General features: G+C 47.6%; 2 protein-coding genes across 7 annotated transcripts in view; one reads left to right on the top strand and one right to left on the bottom strand.

The window, feature by feature from the left end:
- Arhgap1 (Rho GTPase activating protein 1) overlaps positions 1 to 7,348 on the top strand; it is a 34,969-nt gene extending 27,621 nt beyond the window's left edge. For all 3 annotated transcript variants that reach the window (XM_050124323.1, XM_050124321.1, XM_050124322.1), the window contains exons 5-13: positions 2,335 to 2,466; positions 2,633 to 2,719; positions 2,871 to 2,969; positions 3,813 to 3,920; positions 4,006 to 4,082; positions 4,272 to 4,349; positions 5,169 to 5,297; positions 5,507 to 5,610; positions 5,752 to 7,348. In XM_050124323.1, coding sequence (XP_049980280.1) covers positions 2,335 to 2,466; positions 2,633 to 2,719; positions 2,871 to 2,969; positions 3,813 to 3,920; positions 4,006 to 4,082; positions 4,272 to 4,349; positions 5,169 to 5,297; positions 5,507 to 5,610; positions 5,752 to 5,940 — 1,003 coding nt within the window. In that variant the 3' untranslated portion in view covers positions 5,941 to 7,348. The remainder of the gene's footprint in view (positions 1 to 2,334; positions 2,467 to 2,632; positions 2,720 to 2,870; positions 2,970 to 3,812; positions 3,921 to 4,005; positions 4,083 to 4,271; positions 4,350 to 5,168; positions 5,298 to 5,506; positions 5,611 to 5,751) is intronic.
- A 2,279-nt stretch (positions 7,349 to 9,627) lies between these two features.
- Positions 9,628 to 26,295, bottom strand: part of Atg13 (autophagy related 13) — a 40,336-nt gene continuing 23,668 nt past the window's right edge. The window contains exons 4-19 of one of the 4 annotated variants that reach the window (XM_050124316.1): positions 25,697 to 25,777; positions 24,960 to 25,079; positions 23,289 to 23,335; positions 22,083 to 22,223; positions 19,269 to 19,309; positions 18,384 to 18,480; positions 18,006 to 18,104; positions 17,553 to 17,643; positions 16,315 to 16,413; positions 15,616 to 15,726; positions 15,179 to 15,315; positions 14,181 to 14,295; positions 13,616 to 13,693; positions 13,107 to 13,223; positions 12,602 to 12,730; positions 9,628 to 11,197 (exon numbers count right to left, since the gene is read on the bottom strand). In XM_050124316.1, the coding sequence (XP_049980273.1) occupies positions 11,120 to 11,197; positions 12,602 to 12,730; positions 13,107 to 13,223; positions 13,616 to 13,693; positions 14,181 to 14,295; positions 15,179 to 15,315; positions 15,616 to 15,726; positions 16,315 to 16,413; positions 17,553 to 17,643; positions 18,006 to 18,104; positions 18,384 to 18,480; positions 19,269 to 19,309; positions 22,083 to 22,223; positions 23,289 to 23,335; positions 24,960 to 25,079; positions 25,697 to 25,777 (1,581 nt within the window). In that variant the 3' untranslated portion in view covers positions 9,628 to 11,119. The remainder of the gene's footprint in view (positions 11,198 to 12,601; positions 12,731 to 13,106; positions 13,224 to 13,615; positions 13,694 to 14,180; positions 14,296 to 15,178; positions 15,316 to 15,615; positions 15,727 to 16,314; positions 16,414 to 17,552; positions 17,644 to 18,005; positions 18,105 to 18,383; positions 18,481 to 19,268; positions 19,310 to 22,082; positions 22,224 to 23,288; positions 23,336 to 24,959; positions 25,080 to 25,696; positions 25,778 to 26,295) is intronic. The other 3 variants (XM_050124317.1, XM_050124318.1, XM_050124320.1) reach the window with 3 other exon arrangements.

Below are 26,295 nucleotides of genomic sequence, written 5' to 3'. Positions count from 1 at the left end.
TATAACACTACACCCAGTTTCTGGTGAATTTGATGATGCATGTCTGCAACCAGCACTTGGGGGCTTATGAAGGAGTATTTTGAGTTTCAGGACAGCCTGAGCTACAGAGTGGGACCTTGTCTCAAAAAAACCTAAAAACAAAGCAAACCAGAAACTCCATACCTATCAGTGCTCCGCCCCACGTCAGGTCTCCAGTTTGCTTTTCCAGTGTCTGCCTCCAGCATGACTGCTGTTCTGATGCCTGACTTCACAGATTAGTCCTGTCTGCAGAAGCATCCCGTGAGATGGTCTATTTATAGATGTCCCATGATTTCTTTAGCCAATCTCCTGATATTGGACAATTTGCTGGCTGCTGAGTTGTTATTTTTTTCCCTAATAAAACTCTGGAATGAACAGTCTCCTACTCCCCTCTGTTTCCTTAGGAAGTATTCTTGAACACTGCCCAGCTTCTGATGGGCACAACTCCACTGCACTCCAAAGGTCACGGCGTGCATCCATGGCTGAGAGTGTCTGCTGTAATCTTTGCTATTCTCCTCATGCAAAATGCCATTTTTTTATAAGATTTTATTATGTATACAGTGTTCTGTCTGTGTGTCTACAGGCCAGAAGAGGGCACCATATCTCATTACAGATGGTTGTGAGCCATCATGTGGTTGCTGGGAATTTAACTCAGGACCTCTGGAAGAGCAGTCACTGCTCTTAACCTCTGAGCCATCTCTCCAGCTCAATTCTTTTTGTTTTGTTTTGTCTTTTTGAGATAGGGTTTCTCTTGGTGTAACAGCTCTAGCTGTCCTGGAACTTGCTCTGTAGACCAGGCTGGCCTCTAACTCACAGAGATCCGCCTGCTTCTGCCTTCCAAGTGCTGGGATTAAAAGCATGCACCACCACTGCCTGGCTTCCAGCCCGATTCTTATCATTATTACACAAAATAATTTAGCTCTTACCCACACTGAACACTTTCTGTTTACAAAGGGCTGTGGTACTAAGATGTCATTTGGCAGCTGAGTGTGGTTGCGAAGGGACTGATTGTCCATTTTCTAAGAGGTCTAACCCTGGGCTTTCTACCCTCTCCTTATTTATTTATTTATTTATTTATTTATTTATTTATTTATTTGAGACAGGGTTTCTCAGTGTTGCTTTGGAACCTCCTGGAACTCACTCTGTAGACCAGGCTGGCCTTGAACTCACAGAGATCCACCTGCCTCTGCCGCCTCCCTAGTGCTGAGATTAAAGGCGTGTGCCCAGCTAAAGATTTATTTGTTTGTTTTTTTGTTTATTAAGTGTACAATATTCTGCTTACAGGTATGTCTGCATGCCAGAAGAGGGCACCATATCTCATTACAGATGGTTGTGAGCCACCATGTGGGTGCTGGGAATTGAACTCAGGACCACTGGAAGAGCAGCCAGTGCTCTTAAACGCTGAGCCATCTCTCCAGCTCCCTATTGTTTTTTACTTCCAAATTTCCAGTGTGTTCAGCGTGTGTGTGTGTGTGTGTGTGTGTGTACGGCTTTGTGGTCCATCAAAAGCCTATGGATTGGAACAGTTGGCCTTCTGGCCATCCTGACGTCCTTTCATGGACACAATGTTTTATAGACTGTACATAGATTACAGATTCTGTAGGAGGCAGAAGTGCTCCAAGGTCTAGAATGCAGTCTTGGCATTGGACGCTTCACCGCTGTGCCACAAACTGAAACCTTGGCCAAGCACCTGACCTCTGCTGATTGCCATCATTAGTAAAACAGGGTTGACTTGAGCTTCTGTTGTAATGTGGGAAGAATGAGGTAATGTATTGGAAGTGTTTGGCAGACATTAAAAGCTTTGACCAGCCGGGCGATGGTGGTGCACCCCTTTAATCCCAGCACTCGGGAGGCAGAGGCAGGCGGATCTCTGTGAGTTCGAGACCAGCCTGGTCTACAAGAGCTAGTGCCAGGACAGGCTCCAAAGCCACAGAGAAACCCTGTCTCGAAAAACCAAAAAAAAACCTTTGACCAATAACCAGTGACTCAGGGCGATCCTGAGAAAAGTATGTCAAGCCCTTTTAACTGCGGAATGGACCTCAGGTCTGCCGGTTTTGCTGTCAGAATGAGCGCTGTTTGCATACTTCTCCTCTGCCTTCTTCCAGGAGAGACTGTGGGTTACACAGGCAAAGGACAGCAGGGAGGTCTGTGGGGAAGGAAGCCTCGAGGCCAGTACTGGTTTCTGTTGTGCAGAGGACAGATCTGAGCAGGGCTTTTTATGTGTGTATGACGTTGGGAGTTGAACCTGTGGCTCACACTTGCTTAGTGATTACTCTACCACGGAGCTACACCCCAGCCCTGGCACTTCTCTTGAAGGTACTTGAAGCACACACTGGACCAGTATGTGGAGAGTGACTACACACTGCTGTACCTGCACCACGGCCTGACCAGTGACAACAAGCCCTCCCTCAGCTGGCTACGGGATGCCTACCGGGAATTTGATCGCAAGTGGGTTGGGACATGGGGGTGGGCTCCAGAGCCTAGTGTGGGTGGCTCTGGGATGACAGCTGTGTGGGTTCTGGATTGTCTGGGTTGTTCTGGTCAGGAGCTTATTCCATGTTAGTACAGGCAGGGCCCCTAACAACCCTGCCCCTCACTCCACCTTATCCTGCAGGTACAAGAAAAACATCAAGGCCTTGTATGTCGTGCACCCGACCATGTTCATCAAAACCTTGCTTATCCTCTTCAAGCCCCTCATCAGGTGAGCAGGCCACACGTGTGCACCCCTCACACATCAAGCAGATGCCCAAGGTGGCCAGCGTGGGTTGATGCAGACCAGGTGCTTGTCTGCAGGGAAAAGCAAAGCCCCACCATGGGTCCAGCCTGACCCAGATCCTTCCCTTTGCCTCCAGTTTCAAGTTTGGCCGGAAGATCTTCTACGTGAATTACCTGAGCGAGCTGAGTGAGCATGTGAAGCTGGAGCAGCTGGGGATTCCTCGCCAAGTGCTCAAGTGAGACAGCAGGGTGTAGGGTGTGGGGGATGTGTGCTCGCGTGTGGACCCTGGAGAACCTGGAGGAGTGAGGATGGCGGTGTCAGGATCCAGAGAAAGTAGATAGAGCCAAATCAAGCCCCATTTTCTCACAAGCCTTTGACTGAATTTCTTTAAATTGTGTTACATTAAGTGGGGTGGTGTGGGAAGTCCTTCTGTATATGTGTGGCTTTCTTGGTTGATGAATAAAGCTGTTTCAGCTAATGGCTTAGGCATATTCCTGGCTAACTTTTATATCTTAAATTAATCCATTTCTATTAATCTGTGTATTGCCACGAGGCTGTGGAAAAAGTTCCAGAGACTGTCCTTCAGTAGTTACTGGACACCACCTTGACTCCGCCTATTCTCTGTATCTCTGTTTAAGTTGTCCACCTGGCTTCACTCTGCTAAGCCATTGGCTGAAACAGCTTTATTCATCAACCAATAGCAATAAAACATATTGATAGCATACAGAGGGGAATCCCACATCAGTGGAGCTGTTTTGAGGATATATGAAATAATCCATGGAAAATCACACATTAGTGCCGGGTGGTGGTGGTGCACACCTTTAATCCCAGCACTCGGGAGGCAGAAGCAGGTGGATCTCAGTGAGTTTGAAGCCAGCTGGTCTACAAGAGCCAGTTCCAGGACAGCCAGGACTGTTACACAGAGAAACCGTGTCTCAGAAAAAGAAAGAAAGGAAAGGAAGAGGAGACGGGGGGGGGGGGGGGGGGGGGGAGAAAATCACATAGTAAATGCTTGATAGCATTGGCTACAAAACTACAGAGCCAGAGGGCCTGATCCTTGTTCCATCTACTCTCCCAGGTATGATGACTTCCTCAAATCCACCCAAAAGAGCCCTGCAACAGCTCCCAAGCCCATGCCACCACGCCCCCCGCTGCCAAACCAGCAGTTTGGGGTCTCATTGCAGCAGTGAGTATGCTGAAGTTGGGCAGGCTGGGGCTGATGGGGGCTGGACCAGCATGCAGAGTCCCAGCTCACCCCTCTGCTCCCACAGCCTCCAGGAGAAGAACCCAGACCAGGAGCCCATTCCCGTTGTGCTCAGGGAGACAGTTGCCTACTTGCAGGCTCACGGTGAGTGCTGTGGAGCCCTGGGCCTAGTGACCTTCCCAGCCACTCTCTTCCCTGGCTGCTCTAGAGAAACTCTGAGCAGAGCATAGAAAAGTACACTCCAATGACCCTTCTTTGAATTCCAAGAGTGATCTGGCAAGGAAGTGATCTATCACCTAGAGCTCGGAGACTCACCAGCCCCTTGTTCCCCAGCTCTCACCACAGAGGGCATCTTCCGGAGGTCGGCCAACACCCAGGTTGTACGGGAAGTGCAGCAGAAATACAACATGGGTGAGTGGGCCAGCCCCTGAGCTTGTCCAGAGCGTGTGTGTGTGTGTGTGTGTGTGTGTGTGTGTGTGTGTGTGCAGTGATGGGGGTGGGGGAGAGAGAGAGAGAGAGAAGGGGACGTGTTGTAACTGATGGGCTGTAAGCAAGGGGGAGAGAGAGAGAGAGAGAGAGAGAGAGAGAGAGAGAGAGAGAGGGGGAGGGGGAGAGAGAGAGAGAGAGAGAGAGAGAGAGAGAGAGAGAGAGAGAGAGAGAGAGAGAGAGAAGGGGACGTGTTGTAACTGATGGACTATAAGCAAGGTCCCAGATTCTCTTCTTGCCAGAATTTCCATGTCCTTTGGTGTGGCCAAAGGTCCTGCTTCTGCTGCCCACTTTCGGGAGCTGCCGCCTTGGGTTCTCAAGGTCATTTAGAGGCAAAGGGGCAAGGAATAATTGTCGCGTTTTCCAGTGTCCTCATGCTCTGCAGATGGTCTGAGTCTGTGTACCCTTGTTGAGAGGAAGAAAAGAACTGGGCAGTGGTGGCACACACCTTTAATCCCAGCACCCAGGAGGCAGAGGCAGTCAGGTCTCTGTGAATTCAAGGCCAGCCTGGTGTACAAAGCAAATTCCAGGGCAGACTCCAAGGCTACACAGAGAAACTCTGTCTTGAAAAACAAACAAAACAAACAAACAAAAAAAAAAAACCGAAAAAGGAAGCGAAGGGGCAGATGCAATAGGGGGTCCTGGGAAAAGGCAGCTTGTGCAGCAGACAAAAGGACAAAGTAAGGGGGCTTGTTGGCCTCTGGATTGGCCTGGTGTTCTCTCATCCTTTCTTCCTGCATGCAGGGCTGCCGGTGGACTTTGACCAGTACAACGAGCTGCACTTGCCGGCAGTCATCCTCAAGACCTTCCTTCGGGAGCTTCCTGAGCCCTTGCTGACCTTTGACCTCTACCCCCACGTTGTGGGCTTCCTCAGTGAGTTCTCTCTTTCCTCCCCAGCTATGCAAATCCTCTGCCAGAGCTGGAACTGAGCTCAGGGGAGTGTATATGGCCATACCCACCGTCCCCTGCAGGCTCGTGGGCATAAGCAGCTCTCAGAAGTCCGGTTGGGTCCCCACTAGTCTCACACCAGGGTTTCCTGAGCTAGCCCTGTGCCCTGTAATCTGGAGCTGCCCTCTTCACAGACATTGATGAAAGCCAGCGAGTGGAGGCCACGCAGCAGGCTCTCCACAGCCTGCCAGAGGAGAACTACCAGGTGCTGCGCTTCCTGACTGCCTTCCTGGTACAGGTGAGCCCTGGCCCCTGCCACTCACCTGGTGTGTGTGTGTGTGTGTGTGTAAGGGGGGGGGGGGGTCACTGCTTGGATGTGGTTGCTGGGAGTAAGAGGCAGGGCCCTAGATTCTAGTTGTAGCCCCATTTCCTTCCACAGATATCTGCCCATTGTGACCAGAACAAGATGACCAACACTAACCTGGCTGTGGTCTTTGGCCCTAATCTGCTGTGGGCCAAGGACGCTGCTATCACCCTCAAGGCCATTAATCCCATCAACACCTTCACTAAGTTCCTCCTGGACCATCAAGGGGAGTTGTTCCCCAGCACAGACGCCCAGGAGGTCTGAGCGCAACCCCCACCAGCCCCTTCTCTGGCAGCCTCAGTTGGACTTGTCCTCCTGGTGTCCAAGGTTCCTGCCTAGGAAGGGGCCCCGAAGCCCTGGGAGATGGAAGTTGGAGCTCACTAACTGGGCAGCCCCTCCTCTCCCTCTGTCTGGCCCACCTCACCAGCCCTGGAGGCCTCTGTTATCGTAAGACATTTTCTTTGCCTTATACCTCTCACTGCCTCTTTGGTTGCTGGGCTTTCCAGAACTGGGCTTGGCTCCTCTAGGACTGAACCTCAGTAACCCTTTCCTTTTTCCTGCCTGTTTCCCTGGCAACTGTAGAAGACTAAATCACTGCGGCTGTGCTGGTACGGGGGCTGGTCCTCTCTCCTGCTTGTTAGGAAATGGGACAGCTGAGCTCCTTGACGTGAGCTGGCTCTGCTGGGTACATCCCTTTCTGGTCAGTTGCTGTGCTTTTTAGAAGTGAATGTTGGCCTGGTTGCAAGTTCCCTGTGCTGCCCTTCCTACTAGTACGGATGACAAGACCAGAGTTGGCTTGTCATTTCTGCCTCCTGGGTCTGTTCCTCCTCAAGTGCTACTGCTCCCAGTGTGTCCTGCTCCCCCATTTTTGTCACACCTGGCATCTTGGATCACAAGACTGAGACTCTGCACATCTGTTGAAATGGTCCTCCTCACTCCTGGGAGAGCCCGTGTCGGGTGTGTCGGCAGCACAGTCCTGTCCTCCATGCTCTCACGTGTACAGACCCCCAGCCAGTGCTTGTGTTGGGTCCTTCTGGTCCATGTGGCGACCAGAGGCACCAGTGCTCCAGGATCCCTGGTGGCCCTTACTTCCTGCCTGGGTACTCTTGGAGGGCACGGAGCTCAGAAGCCCCTACGAGGGGAAGGGGTTTTTCTAATAAATCACTCCACCAGGAAGATTGATGGAGTGTGGTGGCTACTGGGCCATCGTCTCTCAAAAACCCTGAGCCGCAGTGATGACTGACCGCTTTCATTCTACGCCTAGTGAAAACTCTTGACCCCTAGTGAAGGGCAAGTACCTGCAGTGAGCCTGCCCTGCCCTGCGCGTGCAGCCAGGCAGGACAGCTCCAGTGATGGCACTGGGTATTGTGGGACCTGCACTGGGCATCTTGCAGATGAGGCCGCATGTATCAGGTCTCTGATGCCTCAAGTGCTGCTTCTGTCAATCCCAGGCCACTCGATTGTCACCCACCTTTTTGTATCAAGTGTTGCTACACTCCATTTATTGGGGAGCCTTTGGGACCTCTCTAGCCCTGCACCTGCCCTGTCAGTGTGTACTGGGGGCTCTTACTGTGAATCCAGTGTTCACATTTACCGTGATTTTCCTGGCCCCAATCATGTATTTCACCGTCTGCACTTTTTGTATTTCAATAAAAATGGAAATGGAAATGCCCATCTGGCTGCTTAGGAAGTAAGACCCTGGACCATTTGGGAAGTGTGGCATGACTGAGAAAGAGGGCCTCGGGAAGTCCCCTCCCTAGTTCATCTTAATTTTGTCTGTCATAATTTTCTTGGGGAAATGTGAACAATGAAAGTCTAAAGAAAAATGGTTCCGATCCCAGTCAGTGGCATACTTTGTGAGCACAGGGACCCCGAGCAGCTCTATCACAGAGGACTCATCTCAGTGTGGGGAACTGTAAAGATGGGGTCCCTCCTCCAATCTTCAACTCCCATATATTTAAGTCTGTTGCCTTCCAATATCACATGCAACTGAGACAGAATCATAGTAGTGGAGAGGGAGCAGGTGTAGCTTCCCAGTGAAGATCTAATGACCCTGCTTACCTCCTTTCAAAAGACCCCCAACCCTCGTCTTTTCATTGTGCCAATTGTTTTTGGCTCCCCTTCTTTACGTTGGTCCCGAGGACAAGCTCAGGTTGTCAAACTTGTGCAGTAAATACTTCACCAAGGGAGCCGCCTCTCTAAGGTTTTCTTGTGCTGTTGCAACAGCTGCTCTGATGAAATAAGGGCTGGGAGCTCGAGAGAGCAGGTAAGAGCACCTGGTGCTCTTCCAGCAGGGGCTCAGCAGCGCCACACGGTCTACACACGCATCCATACATATCAGGATTTTTTAAAAAAGATAAGAGCTGTATTATGCCTGGAAGACAGCACTCCATGATATTCTGTATTCCCCTTCCTTATTCTGAGTAGGCCCACGGCCTGCTTTCTCATCATTTTCAGGCAGAGAAGTACCAGGTACCATCCATGTTTTGTACCTGCAGCATTCCAACTGCTCACCGTGTTTTACCGGGGCTTTCTCTCCCAGTTGACTGAAAAGGAGAGAACTGAATAGTGTTGGATCGGGGTGGCTTTTACAGTCAGTCACATTAGGGCTTGAATCTTTGGTGTTTCTGATAGGGTCTGACTATGTGACCCTGGTTATCCTGGAACTATGTTGACCAGGCTGGCCTCAAAGTCCAGAGATCCTCTCTCTCTCGCCCTAGAGCTTCAGTCTTGATTTTCTTACTTGGTGAGATTCAGGATTGGTCCCATGTCATTTCCTTTCTTTCACCTCCCCAACCCTGACTCTTTGCCTGGGAGGCCAGACTCTCTCCACTGCCACCTGGACACACAGGATGTGAAGTCAGTTCTCCTTTCCTCTCTTGAGTAGACTTTGCTTGGTTTTAAAGGTTGGGATGGTCACTTTCAGGCTGGGGCAGTAGCTGTGGTGGAAGTGCAAGCATGTAGGTCTCATCCCTAAAATTAGAAGTTTGTTTATTTTTAAATCCTGTAACTCAGAGATCTGCCTGCCTCTCCCTCTCAGTGCTGGGATCAAAGGCATGCACCTGCCACACCCAAGATGATAAATCTTAGGTGGGTTGTCTTCTGAGACTTGGTCTCATTTTGTAGCCCAAGCTGGTTTCAACCTTGTGATCCTTTTGAGTGTGGCGATTTTAAGTTTGTACCATTACACTTGTTGGGTGGGGGGAGTTCAAGAAAGGGTTTCTCTGTGTAGCCTTGGCTGTCCAGGAACTTGCTCTGTAGACCAGGCTGGCCTTGAACTCACATGGAGCTGCCTACCTCTGCCTCCCAAGTGCTGGGATTAAAGGTGTGCGCCACCACCACCATCCAGTAGTATACACTTTATTACAATTAATTAATGGCTCCAACTAGGATGACAGAATTTCACCTGTTACAGTTGTCAGGGCGGGTTCCAGACACCTGCCTATTCTCAAGTGTTACCTAGTTCACGTTTGCACCTTCAGCCCTGCAGTGTGCACTAGGAGGTAGTGAGATCTGAAGACTCCTCTGAGAGCCCACTGCCCTTGCTGGAGCCTGTCAGATGAAGTAGCAGAACCTGGACAGGCCACTTCCCTTACTTCTCAGCAACAACCCTTTTCACCAAATCAGTCACCATTCCTTGTCACATCCTCTTCTACTTTCTCCCGGCATTCTGTCCTGCAGACAGGGCGGCAGGTATGCTATGTGAGGGGACGGAATGCTGGTGATAACAGCCCGTGTACTTTGTGTTCAAGCACATGGCCCTGGCCTGGGGAACACTACAAGGCTCTAGGGAGCCACGGCGGTAAGTCCCAAGACTCAAGCAGCCCTGAGAGACTCAAGAGTTCCTGAAATTTAGGCTCAACCCTTCCTTTCTTATGGAGCCTGGTGATGGCCCAGTGGGAGAAGTGGGAATGGTGGACTAGTTGTCCAGACAACATTTCGAAGAAGAAATTGTCAAGTACAGAAAACTTTTATTGGAAACCTCTTGATTATATTTCCAAGTGTAGCTCTCATTTCCCGACAAAGCACTGGAGAAGGGGCCTCATAGCCACTGGTCCCAGCCTGAGCGTGGCTGCAGGAGTTGGTTCCCTTTGTGCAGGGCTGAAGAGCACAGGCAACCTTCAAGGATGTTCTGCTCAGCTTCCCTGGCCTCTACCCTGATAGGTCTGAGACACAAAGGCCACTGGCTGAGCTGCCAAGAATCCATGCCCTCACCCCTACTCGGTGCTGGCTGTGGGGGCAAATCGGGTTCAGTAGGCCATGAATGTGCCTGATCCAAAGGCTGCAGTGCCATCTGGCCACCAATGCTGGGCACATTTCTCTGTGGCAGCAGAAGCATGCACAGGTCAAAGTCTCCAGTTTACTAATAAGCAGTTGTGAGCCACCTGCTCCAATGAGTAACAGCTGCTGCCAGTGACTATAGGGATCAGAGGAACAGGCAGGCTGGCAGAGGCACTTGACTTACTCAAGCAACAATACCTGGAAGTTTAAGTCAACCATAAGCTCAAAAAGGAACCAATCCAGCTTGTAAACCCAGGGCCATATACAGACTCTGGAATTGGAGGGAGGAATAGCTCCCCACTCCTGCTCTAGTCGGGGACTCGAGCAGCAGGACACACACTGCTCCCTGGGGCACCATGTGTCTCGAGTGAGTCATCACATTAAACACACCTGAGCTTTCCTGGGGCCTAGAATAGAGCCAGTCACTGTGCAGATGCTCTGTCAGAAAGGAGCGCACCATGTGCCAAGGAATGCAGCTCCACACACACAGCTTGAGGGGTTTCTCTGCCCCTGCAGCCCCATTCCTCATCTCTCTTTAGATGCAACAGCAGGTTCTGAGGAATCTTCACAGGAGGCCTCCACTCCTTCCCCAGTGACACTGCTAACCCGAACATATTTTTCTATAAAATATCTGGTTTCTCTGAAAGTAATAAATATTTACCATGTCCTATATCCAAGCAGCAATTGAGGGAGGGTGAGAAGGAGCTTTTCTGTGGCTGTCATGAGGAAAGATGGAGGGAAAGGAGTGGGAGGGAAAGGAAGGGAGAGTGGGGTGGCCCAGTAACTACTGGTGACACAGAGCCCTCCTTTGCCCCATTTGGTCTTGCCCAGTGTCCCCGCCACCAGCTGGAATGTCAAGTGGCTGATGGAAGGACAAGTAGTCAGGGGAGCTGCAGAGTAGACCAGGCCAGGGCTGGCAGCAGAAGGAAAGGGTGACACCCTCTGTGAGGCAGCTGAGGATGGTCCGTGCTGAGCTCTTCTGGTATAGCCAGAGTCCTCCCAAAGTCTGGCACTGGGTCTGATTGCTGCCACGAGTCTCCAGGAGGGAACCACCCTGCCTTTCACTGGCCAGAAACAGTAGGAAGGCAGGGAGCTGCTGAGGACGAGGAGGTTCTTTGCTGGGTCCACAGGAAGGGGGATGCTGCGGATACTTGGGACACTTTTACTGCAGGGTTTCAACAAAGGCATCAAATTCTCGGACATTCTTCTCATGCACAGCCAGTTTCTCTGGTAAAGAATCCTGTAGCAAAAAGAGGAGAGGGGCTTACTCTAGAAGGCCTGGAGGAGGCAGCCAGTCCATCTGAACTTAGCCCTGGGAAAACAGGGACAAGGCAGTCACTGGACTTGCACGATGTACACAGGTCTGTGGGAGGTTGGACACCTGCATCTTTTGACTGCCTGAAGTCGCGGGAAAAGTCACCACAAAAAAAATCCAGGAAAAGACAACCATGCTGCCCGCCTGTCCTGCAGCAGCAGCTGTTGATGAAGACCTTGTCCTTCCTAGAGGAGCCTCCATCAGGGATAAGCAGCAGACTACACCAGAATGCTTTCCACTGCAGGATGACCTTCCACAGTGGGGTGCAGCATAGGAGACCCAGGAAAAGATGGTGTGCTCTAGACACCCTAACAACACTGCCCAGGTGGAAGGGGAGCCTCAGCTAGCACTGGCTAAGTGACCACACTGGATCTCTTGGACACTGCTTCCTTCTGAGTACATGCCAGGGATCAGAGGGCTACTCTCAGAAGCTCCCTACTCTGGGATTAAAATTTAGACTGCTACCATTGGCAGGTCACCCCTTCTGTATAAAAACCTATTTTATTTTTATTTTTTTATTTTTTGGGTTTTCGAGACAGGGTTTCTCTGTGGCTTTGGAGCCTGTCCTGGAACTAGCTCTGTAGACCAGGTGAACTCACAGAGATCCGCCTGCCTCTGCCTCCCGAGTGCTGGGATTAAAGGCGTGCGCCACCATCGCCTGACTGAAAACCTATAAGATTCATGATTTTAAACATAGTTTTAGCTATGTTTTGAAGGATGGTGTGGGTGTGCTGTTCAGTGGCAGAGCCTTACATAGGCAAGCCCAGGGCTTATCCCCAGTTACACACACACACACACACACACACACACACACACACACAGAGAATATGTGTGCTAGTGTGGTATTTAGACAGCCTCATTTAAGGCTAATACTCAGAAGCCTTAAATACTATTCTTAGTAATACTCAGAATACTAAGGCATGGAAGCACACACCTTTAACCCTTGCAGAGGATGAGGCCAGCCTGGACAACACCGAGAAAGCCACTGAGATGGCTTCGTGGGTCCAGCACTTCTTGTTACTGTGCAGCCCTCTGATCTGAAGGACACACATATGTTGTGGCATGGACACGACACTCCTGTTACATCCCATGCACACATAGTAAATAAATATTTTTAAAGTGTTGTGAAAAAGAAAAATGAGTCAAGGCAGCAAGACGAACAGCAGGCGGCATGTGCACGTCAGGTGTGACTACAGAGTGATGCCCAGAAAGAAGGCAGAGGGGCAGCGTGGAGTAACAGGAAGAAAGCTCTATGCCTGTGGCACCTGGGTGCCAACATGAGGATAGGAGGCGAGAGGAGGAACCCTGGGAGGGAGGGGGCTTCCATACCAAGTCTTCCGCCATAGACTGGGCTCCAATATCTATGGAGAGGCTGCTCAGCTGAGGGGGATTCTGAAATTCACGGTAAAAGGTCCCCAAGTCCATCGGAAGGATGTCATCTTTAGAAAAAGCAGGTTTCTTTAAAAACAAGACAATCTCGGGTTAGTTCATCTGTGGACCATGAAGGAAAACCAAAAGAGAGTTATATAATGACACAACTCCTGCTTCCTAGGAACTAGTCAACAAGAGTGTCTTCTAGACTCATCTAAGGAGAGGAGAAGTCTTTGTACCCTGCTTGTCTACACTCTAGTCTTGATGATGCCATCCCTTCCTCTGGTTAGGTTTATCACCTTCCCTTCAAACTCCTCCTAAGCAGAGGCTTCTGGAAAGCAAACACACACTGCATTCCCCCAGAGATGTGACCCCGAAAGCCTTGCTGTTGACTTCTTGTTCCCAGGCAGCAGCTTTACTCCTCAGAGAACAGCAAAGACCAAAGTTGGTGACTGTAACTTACAAAGTCAAGCACAACAAAGTCGTCGTGTGGATTGCCACTGCTGCCCCCGCTGGAGCCATCTGAGTGCAGGCTGCCGTGGAGAGGAGACGTGGTCTCTGGGGAGTCCGGAGGATTCACCTAATTCAGAATAAGGCGGAGTCAGTGCAGACTCTGAACAGGAAATGACAGCTATGGCAGAAACATACTGCTGCACGGGGCACGGAGCTGCATGATTGTAATCCTAGCACTCAGGAGGCTGAGGCAAGAGAACTTCAAATTGGAGGTTTTCTTGGGCTACACAGGGTTCCAGGTCGCTCTTATCTCAAAACAAACAAAGAAGAGAGAGAGAGAGAGAGAGAGAGAGAGAGAGAGAGAGAGAGACAGACAGACAGACAGACAGACAGACAATGATGGCTGCAAATTCATAAGCCAAGGAGCCTGGCTTAAGTCCTGTAAAGGACTCAGTGACTGCCCAAGAAGGATGACCACGACAGCATCTACTGGAAACTGGTAGTCACTGGTGGGCTCACCATAGGATCAGCATCCTCCAGCTCCAAATTCTTGGGAGCAAACATGGCAAAGGGTATGTCCAAACTTGTCAGGGCCACCTGAAGAGATAAAGGAGAGAAGTGTTCCTGCTTGACTTTCCTTAGCACACTTGTTTCTTATAGGCTGCCAACATCCTAGAGGCCCAGCAGCTTTCCACAGCTAGGCCAATCATGTCACCCTGGCCTCCAAACACATATGTTCACAGCAGAGGACTATGGGAATATAGTTGGGAATGCTTAGTCACAGAAACTGAGGAGCAGTGTGTCACAGGGTCCACTGTTACTGATCCTCTTCAAAGACAAACTTGCACACATAGGCTTGGGCGGTGGTGGCTCTCTGTGAGTTCAAGGCCAGCCTGGTCTATAAGAGCTAGTTCCAGAACAGGCTCCAAAGCAACAAGGAAAACCTGTCTTGAAAAACAAAACAAAAAAAAAACAAAAAACAAAAAAAAACCTTGCACACATACAAATTTTGCAATCAATTTCAGCAGTTCCACAGGACCTTATTAAGAACAGATATCCGTGAGGGCAGTGGCAGGAAAATCACCTGGTTGATGGGTTTGTTGACAAATGCTCCCACTTTTCGGACAAAGACAGTCTCCAAGACATCATGGGGTGAGGCCCGTCCCTCACTGCTGTTAGATACAGTCTCAGTGTCCTCACTGGAGAAGGAAGAGGAAGTGGTGCTCACTCTCTGACCACAGAACAACTCTAGTCCCTGAGCCCACCTTCCCATGAAGCAGCCTGCACAATAATTAAAAAAAAAAAAAGTCTAGCTAATACTACTGCACTGGTTTTTGGCTTGGAAGAAGACTAGACTTGCTGGAACAACTAAAATGGTCACATATGTGAATAAAATATTACACTGTAACTCAGGGCCACCCAAAGAACAGTCAGTGTTCTTAACCTCTGAGCCAGCTGTCCAGCCTGGCATCTGAGTTCTTAGGACCTGGCTCTCAGAGCCCTCACCATCCAGGAGTCCAGAATAAGAAAACCGGAGAGCTAAGTGACTAACAGCTCTCCCTGTGACCATGTGATCGGAGCTGGAACGAAAAAGGACCAACATTCATAAAAACAGGAATAGATTACATGATTTCCCCCCCTACTACTCCACTGTGCCAATGAAAAAGTACATTGGGCATTTCTCTAATGAGAAATTCTCATTATCCCAACCTGTCCAAATAAAAGCAGGGCAGGGAAGGACAGCTTTCAATGCAGCTTTCCAGAGACGGTGCTTAGGGTGGGAGGAAGAGACAGGCTTTCTCCAGTCATGGCAACTTCTGTGTGCATGTGTGCACGCATGCGCGCGCCACACACACACACATACGCATATGCACACGCACACACATACATACACACGCACACAATTAAAATACACAAAGAAGAAAAAGAAAGCCCTGCTATTTCCTCTCAGCAGCTAAGCCCCAGATAGCTTCCTCACATACTAGCTGCAGTATTAGACTCTCATCAAAGACCTTCACCCTTGGAGCAAGCAGTATCAAGCTGAGTCTGTCTCAGGTTATCCCTGCCATGATGCAAACTCACCTGCTAGATGGCGTGGCAGCACAGTGGGTTCCCTCAGAAGGTGTGTGAGTCACCAGTCTCTCCTGATCAGCCTGGGTGCCGTGAGCAGGCTGGCTGGGAGCAAGAGGTACCCCACCTTCCTTCCCAGGAACCATCAGCTTAGGAGGGAATGGAAAGACAAAATGAACTACGGCACTGTCACGCAGCAGGCGAACCTCATAAGCTTTCCCATCACCAATGCCTCCATTAGGTAGGCAGGCATCTTGGACCTTAATTCTCTCGAGATGTTTCTACTGAAAGACATGCATGACTATAGAGGGAGAAAAAAGGGAAGAGAGTGAAACCCTGAAGGATCCACCTTCTCAGAAAGTCATTTCAGTCCTTCAAGCTACTCTGTTGCCCCTAAGGACGGGAGGCAGCCCTGGGAAGCCCTTGGTCCTCCCCATCCTTAAAGGTACCTGGTGAGCGTGTGTAGTGTTTAAGCCAGCAGTAAACACTACTGGATAAGCCAGGTCAGCCGATCCAAGGCCCAGGACAGCAGGCTGATAGGAAAGGCGAGAGCTTGAGAGCTGAGCAAGAGAAAACAGAGGGCAGAGGAGAGGCTGGGAGAAAAAGGCAATCCTAGTATGTGACCCCTGCTGGAGCTCAGCAGAAAGGCAGAATCCTTTGGAGCAGAGATCCCAGTGGAAAACGCGTGAGCCAGGCCTTTTTCATTATGAGAACAGAGACTTGTTTGATCTGGGAATAGTTTTAGAGCCCCCCAAAGGCCTCAGCAGTGAGTGCTTGCTTGGCTCCTTAGTTCCCTAGGCTTCCAGCTCAGCGGATCTCCTGGGTTCAAGCCTGGGGTGAATTTCCCACGTCATCCTATTTTCTCCTTTGTCCTTTAGGTCTCTAATGACACCTCCATCACCCCAGGGAATGGACGGCTCCTATTTATACTGAATTTTGAAAGATTACCAGTCACGGACTGTTTATTTGGAAATCTGATATAAATAACTCCATGTATTTTTCACATAAATGGAAGGAGAAGGGTGACTGTGTCCTGTTAAAATCAATTACTAAGCCTTAAAATAAGCCCACAGAATGCTCAGGGACTAATAACTCTGCCCTGTGCCCTGTCCATCTCATCACACCCCTTCTTCCCATTAGGAACTCACTTGATGGGAAAAGGCCAGTCCTGCCATGGGGACCCTCAGAGTGTCCGTCAGCACAGGAGGAGGGGTCTGAGAATGTGCCTTTGTGACAGTAAACACACACTGTGCACAGACACAGAGACAGGAGAAACGAGAGAAAGAGAAGGGACTTGAGAAAGAAATGGCAAAAACCTCCGGAAGGGGCAGCAGTAAAAAGCTGGACAGAGAGTGGCAACCCAGGAGAGACGCAGGGAGATGCATGCTGGCTCTCAAAGCATCGACTAGGAAGGTGCTGAGAAGTGACAGTTCTCTCAGGGCATCCCTGTCAGCCTGTCTGACTCACGTGGGAATGACATGGCAAAGCAGAAACCCACACCAAGCATTAGTCTGTCATCAGCTGGAAAGATGTGGGCGGAAGTGAAGGAACAGCTAACCTGGGAGGCCCTGAGCAGAGTGGAGGTGAACTTGGTTAGGAACCCTCAGCACAGGCTTAAAGAGATAAAATTTGTGGGTCAGATTGTTAGCAAGCTCGGAGGTACACTTTCCTATATCATCCTGGGAGTGACTGAAGGCTGTGTGTGTATTCATATGGTCTTGCAGGTGGGAGAACCTCAGAATAACAGCTTGGGCATGTTTAGAATTTCAAGGCTACTGATACGAATGTTGGTTATTTGGGTTTCTTCTGTTTCAGCTTTCCATTTGACTTCCACAGGTGTAGTGTAGCATACCAACCACCACAAAATAAATAAATGTAGTAAAAAAAATTTTTTTAACATAAAAGAACTTAACAAGAAAAATCTCCCCATTAATAAACTGGTAGCTGAGCTTGGTGACACATGCCTGATCCTAGCATTTGGGAGGTGGAGGCAGGAGGATCAGGCATTCAAAGTTGGACTTGGCTGCATTTCAAGTGATAAGACCTTGTTTCAAATAAACAAAAAAATCCTAGTAGTGAATGGTGGTACATGCCCTTTAATCCTGGCACTAAGATAGAGGCATGGCACTCTCTGTGAGTTCTAGGCCAGCCTGGTCAACCCCATGCAGGTTAGAGTGCTTCCCTGGTGTCAGAATGCAGTAGGACTCTGTGACTGAGTGTAGGGGTCTGAGGTGACAGCAGAATGGTTAGCCTGGGAACGAGCACAATCTCTGCTGGAGAAAGGTCCTTAAATAACTGTAATCACCAAAGGGGCTGTAGCTAAATTTGGACAACATTCCCTAAAGCCCACATGAATACACACAATAGCCCACAACCCTTTCCCTACCTGGGAGGGAGGGGAGGTGGAAAAAGAGGTGGTACAGACTTCCTGAGAGTCTTCCACTGACGGGTATGTGACTCCAGCATCCTCACCAGTTCTAGAGTGGAAGAGGAGAGAACAGTGAACTTGATGATGATGGTAGCCAACTTCAGAAAGTACACCAACAGTGCTTAGGAAAAGCCGGGATATATGTCAAGAAGTTTTATGCAGAGTTTATAAATGGCAATCCAAAAACATTTTTTCATAGTCCAAAAAATCCCGGTGCCTATGTAGTCTATGGGAGAAAGTGACATCACTCCCATGACTCTAAACACTCAGTGATCTCCGGAGATGCTGTGGCTCAAGCCTTGGTGTACCTAACAGGCAGAAGCAAGAAAGGAACTAGCCTTTTCATTTCTACTCACACAGTCAGGATGTTTTACTTAGCTGCAGCTTGACGGAGCATCCACCAGTCCTTACCTGTAATTGCAAGGGTGCATGGGAGAGGAGCTGGGGTAGGGACGGTCAACAAAGTGATCAATGATAATCCCCATGATAGGTGGAGTCCTCTCAAATTGCCTGTAATGCAAAAAGCACATTGCAATGTTTGTTAGAATTTCTTCCCAGTTACCTTCAAATCCACAGAGACCCTGACTTTACAGCTCCAGCAGGTCTGTCTCCAAATGTAAACCACGGACTATTTCTGGACAGGCTGGCTTGTCTCCCTGTCTCAACTGCATTGTTCAGGAAAGGTGGCTTTTGACAATGTGAACTGTAGCTTTAGTCTTGGAGTTTCGTTGGGAGAGAAATTTTAACATCATTGGGAGAGTTCTTATGGACTCTAAGAAGCTTCCTTACCTGGTCGACATGAATGCCAAATTAATTCTATAAGCACAGGAAAGAGTGATGGTGCCAACAGGGGTGCCCACCGTTCCAACTCGAACTGTCTGGAAGCCTAGAAGAAGAGAGAAAATATCGGCTTTTTTCCAGAGAATGCTGACGGCACCCCTAGGCAGCCTGTTGTAAAGTCACTGACACTATTTACTCAGCATATGAAGAAAGCAGCTTCCATTTCTTGTGTGTGTTTCCCACTTGCAATGTATTCTCTACTGATCCAGTGCCAGCAAAAGACACTGTCTTCAAAGATCTTAAACAAACTAAAAGAAATGCCCAGCAGTGGTGGCATATCCCTTTAATCCCTGCACTCAGGGAGGCAGAAGCAGAGGCAGGTGACTATCTCTGAATTATAGGCCAGCCAGGTCTACAGAGTGAGTTCTAGGTCAGCCAGAGCTGTTACACGGAAAAACCTTGTCTGAGAAAAAAGCAAAACAAGCAAGCAAACAAAACAAAACAAAACAAAATAAAAAAAACTAAAACTAAAACCAACCAAACAACAAACAAACAAAAAAACACCCAAAACCCAAAACAGAAACCACAATAAAAAGGTCTGGGTATGGAGCTCAATGCTTAATTGACATGGCAAGAGGGGAAGGGTAAGAGAAAGACAGGAGAGGGAGAACCCCAAACAATGAGTTCCTGCAGGAATTTCTGAAATATTATTGTCGGCCCTCGTAGCTACTTGGACAACTGGCCCGGCTCCTTACCTGTTCCTTACTGTATCATACATTCTGAAACTATGGTGTGTGTGATACAAGGTTTGTCACATATCCAAGTAGCAGCTGGGCTCATCTTTGAAGTTAGCTCTTAACACTAAAAAAGTTTCTGGCCTGAATACATACATACCTTCTCCTAAACCATTCAGTTGAACTTCCCCAAAATAAATCCTGTAGGGAAGAAAGAAAGAAATGACATCCCGTTCTATATTCTCAAAGGCTATGTTTAAAATACCAAGAAACAAAGCCTGGCGGTGGTGGCGCACGCCTTTAATCCCAGCACTCGGGAGGCAGAGGCAGGCGGATCTCTGTGAGTTTGAGGCCAGCCTGGTCTAGAAGAGCTAGTTCCAGGACAGGAACCAAAAGCTACAGAGAAACCCTGTCTCGAAAATAAAAANAGAGGAAGGGGAAGGGACAGGTGGAAAGGGAGGATGAGGGGGATGAGGAGAAGAAGGAGAAACAGCAGCAGTAGCAGCAGCTTGGGAGGGCAATAACTCAACAGGCAAAGAGAAAGGTGCTTGCCACCAAACCTGGCAACTTGGTTTAATTCACGGATTCAACATGGTAGACAGAGAGAGCTCCCTGCTGGCAGTAGTCCTATGATCTCTACACATGCACTGTGGCATCTGTATGAACACAATAAAAATAAAGTCTTGGGGGCTGGAGAGATGGCTCAGAGGTTAAGAGCACTGACTGCTCTTCCAGAGGTCCTGAGTTCAATTCCCAGCAACCACATGGTAGTTCACAACCATCTGTACTAAGATCTGGAGCCCTCCTCTGGCGTGCGGGCATACATCGAGGCAAAATGTTGTATACATAATAAATAAATCTTAAAAAAAAAGAAAAGTAATTGACAAAGTATGAAATAAGTGAAGAATAGAGAAAAAAAATCTAGGGGGCTGGAGACATGGCTCAGCGGTTAAGAGCATTGCCTGCTCTTCCAAAGGTCCTGAGTTCAATTCCCAGCAACCACATGGTGGCTCACAACCATCTGTAATGAGGTCTGGTGCCCTCTTCTGGCCTTCAGGCATACACGCAGAAAGAATATTGTATACATAATAAATAAATATTTTAAAAAAAAAGAAAAAAATCTATTATAGCCATTAAGAGTCTAGTACTTTTCAAGAAACACTGAACTTGGCATCTGAGGAAAAAGACATAGGTTGTTAGGATATTATCAAGAGAGTTAAGATGACTTCATAAATATTCTCAGAATAGGATTGTTTCAGTATAACTGGCAAGTCTTCCTTTGGTTCCTTCATATTAATATGCTAATCCTACAAGTCAGCTCCACATTGACAAAGGCTGAACAGCCAGGGAGGTGGTGACATAGGTGGGCGGTGGCCTTTAATCCCAGCACTCGGAAGGCAGAGGCAGGTAGATTTCTGTGAGTCTGAGGCAAGTTTGGTCTACAGAGAGAGTTCCAGGACAGCCAGGGCTGTTACAAATAGAAACCCTGTCTTGAAAAACCAAAACCACCCCCTCCAAAGAAGACTAAAGCAAGAGCTCCTGTCTAACACAGAACAGTCTTGGAGGACTGGGGAGGCATAGCTTCCGCCTTGTTCTCATACTTTATTCTCCCAGACTCCTCCATGCAAGGTCATTTGGCAAAGTAAAATGAGGAGTGCTCTGCCCCCACCCTGCCCATCGCTGCCTGGCCAGCTACTGTCCACGCCATGTGCGCGCAGTTTCATTCTCTTGCATTTCTACTTGCTAGGGCTGTGCGTGCCTCAATGCACTTCATGGTCACCTCTTCCAAGAGGCCCACCCACCCTACTCCTTATTCCAAGAAAAAGCTTTTCTTTTCTGTGTTCTCCTAAGGAACCTTCTGACTGGTTTAATAAAGAGCTGAATGGCCACTATCTAGGCAGGAAGAGGTTAGATGGGACTTCCAGGGACAAAGTGTGTAGTGATGAGGCAAGCCGGCCTGCTTTTCATCCCGCCCGGTTCCGGCATGGCTAGCTTTACATCCGAAACAACAACACACAAATTGTATTCATTTAAACACTGCCTGGCCCATTTGTTCTAGCCTCTTATTGGCTAATTCTCTCATCTTGCTTAACCCATTTCTAATAATCTACTAAGCACCACGAGGTGGTGGCTTACCAGCAAAGATTCTAGCCTACGTCCGTCTCGGATCGGAGAAGCATGGTAGCATGGCGTCTGACAGACTCTGCTTTCTTTCTCCCGGCGTTCTGTTCTGTCTTTCCCACCTACCTATGTTCTGACCTATCAGGCCAAGCAGTTTTCTTTATTAATTAACCAATGAAACAACAGATAGATAGAAGACCCTCCTACATCAAAAGTGGGCTCTGGGAAGAAGAAAGGTGGAGTCACCAGTGGAAACAGAAGGAACAAACATTCAGGAGAGGTAAAAGCCATGAGTCACATGGCAACACGCAGATGAATAGAACTGGGTTAATTTAAGTTATAGTAACTAGCGGGACAAACCTAAGCTATCAGCTTAGCTTTCATAATTCATAATTTCACAAATCTCCATGTTGGTTTGTTTGAGCTGGCAGCCCAAAGAAAAATCCATTTACACCCACCTCCACCTTCCCTTGGCCTACAAGGGGGCTGCTGTGCCCACCTGGCATTGACTTCTGGTTCTCAATGCTTTCATGACAAGGATTTTAACCACTAAGTCATCTTCCCAGGCCCAAGGCTTGTTTGTAAAATTCTTAAACTCCCTTTCTGGATTTGAAATGTGTATCTGCAGGACCTCAACATTCACTCAACAGGAGCCATAACTGCATAGAGACAAAAGGACAGCGGGTCTGGTAACTCTGAAAAGCTGGGGGTCATGTGGAAAGTTGCAAAACTAGAGTTATTTCTCTAGAACCAACTGTCTGTATATAAACACAATCCTAAAATATGTAAATGCCAGACAGACTATGTACACTGCCGGGAAACTGGTGAGTAAATCAAGAGCCTTGCTATTTACCTGTACAATATTACATATTCATGCCCTTGTTTTCTCGAGAGTCTGTAGGCTGGTGTCACCCTCGTTATAGCAAGAAGAGACTTCAGCAGCAGTGACAGTCTGTTGTATACAGTGTAGGAAACTTTGGTTTCTTTGTCACACCTGAGGAACAAAAAGACACTGCCAGTCTGTGGTATGGAATGCTGCGACTCTGCACTAAAGAGGCACTGAAGAACTCTAGCACTGTGAAGTGGGAGACTGTACCTTTAATCCCAACACCTGGGAGGCAGAGGCAGGCAGAGTTTGAGGCCAGAACTCTACAGAGCAAGTTCTAGGACATCTAGGAATACACAGAAAAAGCCTGCATCTCGAAAAACCATTTAAAATAAATAAGTAAATAAATAAATAAATAAATAAATAAATAGCGGCACCAATATACTGCTGAAGCCAGAGTATGCTTCTTTTGGCATTAGACACAGGTAAATAGAAGAGCACACTATGTTTTTATCTACACACTTAAAAATCCCAGCACTCAGGAGGCAAACGCAGGCGGATCTATGTGAGTTCGAGACCAGCCTGGTCTACAAGAGCTAGTTCCAGGACAGGCTCCAAAACCACAGAGAAACCCTGTCTCGAAAAACCAAAAAAACAACTTAACAATATTGCAAATTATACTCAGCCTGCTGCTTATTTTCAAGGTTCTGTCTTAGGAACAATTTAATTCTATATAGAACACCTGAGGGGGAAAAAAAGAAAACTGAAGAAAAAAAACCTATTTGTTACAAAAAGTTTGGATAGTCTGTCAACTGCTTTCTACTTAAGGAAAAGCAAAGTCAAGCTTCAGGCAGGTGGTGAGACAGAACCAGGGGAAGGAGGTGGCATTCCATCCCATCAGTGTGGAAAGAGCAGTGCAGGAGATCTCACTGGAGAGCTGCCCCAACAATACCATGGGGAAGGAGATCACAGGGGACTCAGAGAACAAGCTGTACTGGGAAAGCAAATCCTCTGCAGCCTTGCTGCTGTTCCTTCCATTGTGACGATGCTCTGGAACCTCACTCCCTCTGAAGGTCACCTCTGTGCCTAGGCTGGAAGCCAAGCATGAAGCAAGTCACAGCAAAGCCTGCTGGCTCTGCTGACCAGAGGAATGCCAAGAGCGAAGTCTGCTTTCATCTGTGGTCACTGCCTACCCCAGTGCCACACCACGGAGTCCGACACAGCGACACTTACTTTTCATTCATTTCAAGACACCAAATTTCCAACTCCATGGAGTCTCCCTACAGATGGAACAGGAGAAATATATTCCAATTATTAAAAATTACCTGAATTGTCACCATACAATCACAAGAAATACTGGAGACCCAAATGAAACAGAAGAAACAACAGCTTTTCTAGAGAGTTGGGTCGTGCTGTGTGTGCTGCTTTTATCTTCTTTTTATTCTTTTAAAAAATATCTATCTATCTATCTATCTATCTATCTATCTATCTATCTATCTATCTATTTATTTATTTATTATGTATACAATAGTCTGTCTCTGTGGATGTCTGCAGGCCAGAAGAGGGCACCAGACCTCATCACAAATGGTTGTGAGCCACCATGTGGTTGCTGGGAATTGAACTCAGGACCTTCGGAAGAGCAGACAGTGCTCTTAACCGCTGAGCCATCTCTCCAGCTCATATCTTCTTTTTTAATAAACACACCAAGGAATGTTCCTTCTAACTAAAAATTACAGAGAGGAGGAAAAGACAAAAGGAGAAAAATTGAGAGAGATTGATTTTTATTTTCTTTTGCGGTGCTGGGGATCAACTCCAGGCTCCATGGTTACCAGGAATCTACTCAGCTACACTAGCAGAATCTCCACACTCTGGTCTACTGTTCATGGTTACGTTGTAGACAATCACTGTATCTATCCAGGTCTCACATCTTTTAACATATTCCTAATTTTTTAGCACAACAAGAAAACCCTCTTTCCTTTAGTTGTAGGTGGCATAGCACACACATAAAGGTCAGGGTACAACTTTCTGAAGTTCGTCTCTTCTACTATACAAGATTCTCATCAGACTTGGTGACAAACACTTCACCTGCTGGGCCATCCTACCAACCCTAGGCTTTGCTTTTTGAGACAGAGTCTCATGCTCTACATACATTAAAACTGCAACAAGGGAGTCTCATTATGCAAGATAAACTGGCCAAAGGCCTCCCAATCCTCCTGCCTCAATTCTGGAGGGCTAGTACTGGGGAACTGTGCTGCCATACCTGACAAGAATACGTATTTAGAACTTTTCAGGGCTTCGTACGCTGGCTAGGCTGTGCTACCTACAGTCTGCATCCCCAGCCCTAAACCTTCTAATAATATTTTCCAACTGCCCTTGGAAAGCCGGACATTTTTTAAGTGACAGAACAGCCTTTCTACAGGTGCTATTTTTAAGTGACATCACCAATTTAGGAAAGGTTATTATTACCTTAATTTAAAAATCTTTTAGTCGATAACATTAGCCAAACTGTCCCTCTGTACATTATTCTGAACAAGTAGGCAGGGAAAGATTAAATGTGTCATATGAACATGGGCAACACCTGGGTTTAACTCCCAGCATAGCAAAAAATATAAATAAAAATCCCCAATTCTGCCAGCCGGTGGTGCCAAACACCTTTAAACCCAGCACTGGCTCTCTTAAGGCCAGTTTTAGGCCAGTCTAGTCTATAAAGTGAGTTCCATGACAGCCAGGGCTACCCAGAAAAACCTATCTTAAACCCCCTGCACCAAAAATCCACAATTCCTTCAAAAAATGATGAGAAATTCATAAAGAAAAGGAACATGAATAAAGCTATAAATGAATTGGAAGCAGAGGATGAAGAGCCTTGCATGCCAACTAATAAAAGCAAGTCTAGCATGACCTTACCTCAGAAGTCTTGAGTGAGATCTCCACACACATAGAGCGTCCCACCGCAGGCAGCTGCCCTGACAGGGCCTTCTTTGCTTCATGGGTAACATCTGGGATGTCTTTGATTGCTAAATTGAACTAAAAACCAGGAGAGATTTCTGTGTAAAACCCTCTCAAGGAGTATTATGGGAACACAGAGTAGTGCATGCAGGTACTGCTTTTAGCTGAGCTGGAGAGAGGGCTGTGCAGTTAAGAGCACTGGCTGCTCTTAAAGAGGACCCAGGTTCAATTCCCAGCACTCACGTGGCAGCTCACAACTGACTGTAAATCCAAGATCTGACACCTTCATACAAATATGCATGCAAGCAAAACAAATGTTGATTAAATAAAAATAAAGTATTTAAAAAAAAAAAAAGGAACACTAAGACACTTCTTCCTTTCCTATGGGAAGCAGTTTGTACCAAAGCTAAAGTCTTAGGCTAAAAAGGTTAATTACCTATTACACAGATTACCTACCAACATATTATTTTATCTCTTAAGCACTATGTTTTGTCAAGTTACAGCAGAAAGTCAAGGTCCAAATAAATAGGAGACTAATTTTTTATAAAGAATGTACATACTTTCTCTAGAAATGGGTCAATTGATTTAGCAGCTCTATAGGCAGTATGCCTTACACAGCAGTAGGACATTTTATATTCATTCCTTTTGACAGAAACCACAGTATACACAGCCATTAGCAAAGAATAGGAATTTACCCAATCAGAACCCGTTGGGGAAGAAGATGAACGGGTGCAAATCTTTTCACCAAGTCGAGCCTGGACAATTACTTGGACAGTCTGAAAACAAAACACACAATCAAAAATAGCTTGGGGTTAGAGCCTGAGCAATGCCAAAAATAGAAAAAGTGGGGGAGGTGAAAAAAATGAAAAAGAAAAATAGTAAAAGAAAAAGATTTAGCTCCTTATGGGGTTAAAATTCTGTCAAAGCAGGGTTAAAGTGAGGCTATCTAATTCTACTAAGTCATAATTCTGCTCTAGGGAGTGCAGGAGCATAAGGCAGACAGAAAGACAGTGCACACAGAACAATACCCAAGCATTCCTCAGGGTGGTATCAGCCAGTGAAAAGCAGTTTGAACCCCAGCAGCACAAACATTAAGGGCCTCATTGAATAAATAGGACCTCCTGAGACTGAGAAGCTTCTGTAAAGCAAAGGACACTGTCGCTAAGACAGAAAGGCAACCCACTGACTGGGAGAAAATCTTCACCAACCCCGCAACTGACAAAGGTCTGATCTCCAAAATATATAAAGAACTCAAGAAACTAGACCGTAAAAGGCTAATCAACCCAATTATAAA

The sequence above is a fragment of the Alexandromys fortis genome, unplaced genomic scaffold (assembly GCF_014885135.2).
Source record: "Alexandromys fortis isolate MF-2015 unplaced genomic scaffold, M_Fortis_MF-2015_v1.1 scaffold_222, whole genome shotgun sequence".
NCBI lineage: Eukaryota > Metazoa > Chordata > Mammalia > Rodentia > Cricetidae > Alexandromys > Alexandromys fortis.
This window is presented reverse-complemented; position numbering and strand designations above follow the sequence as displayed.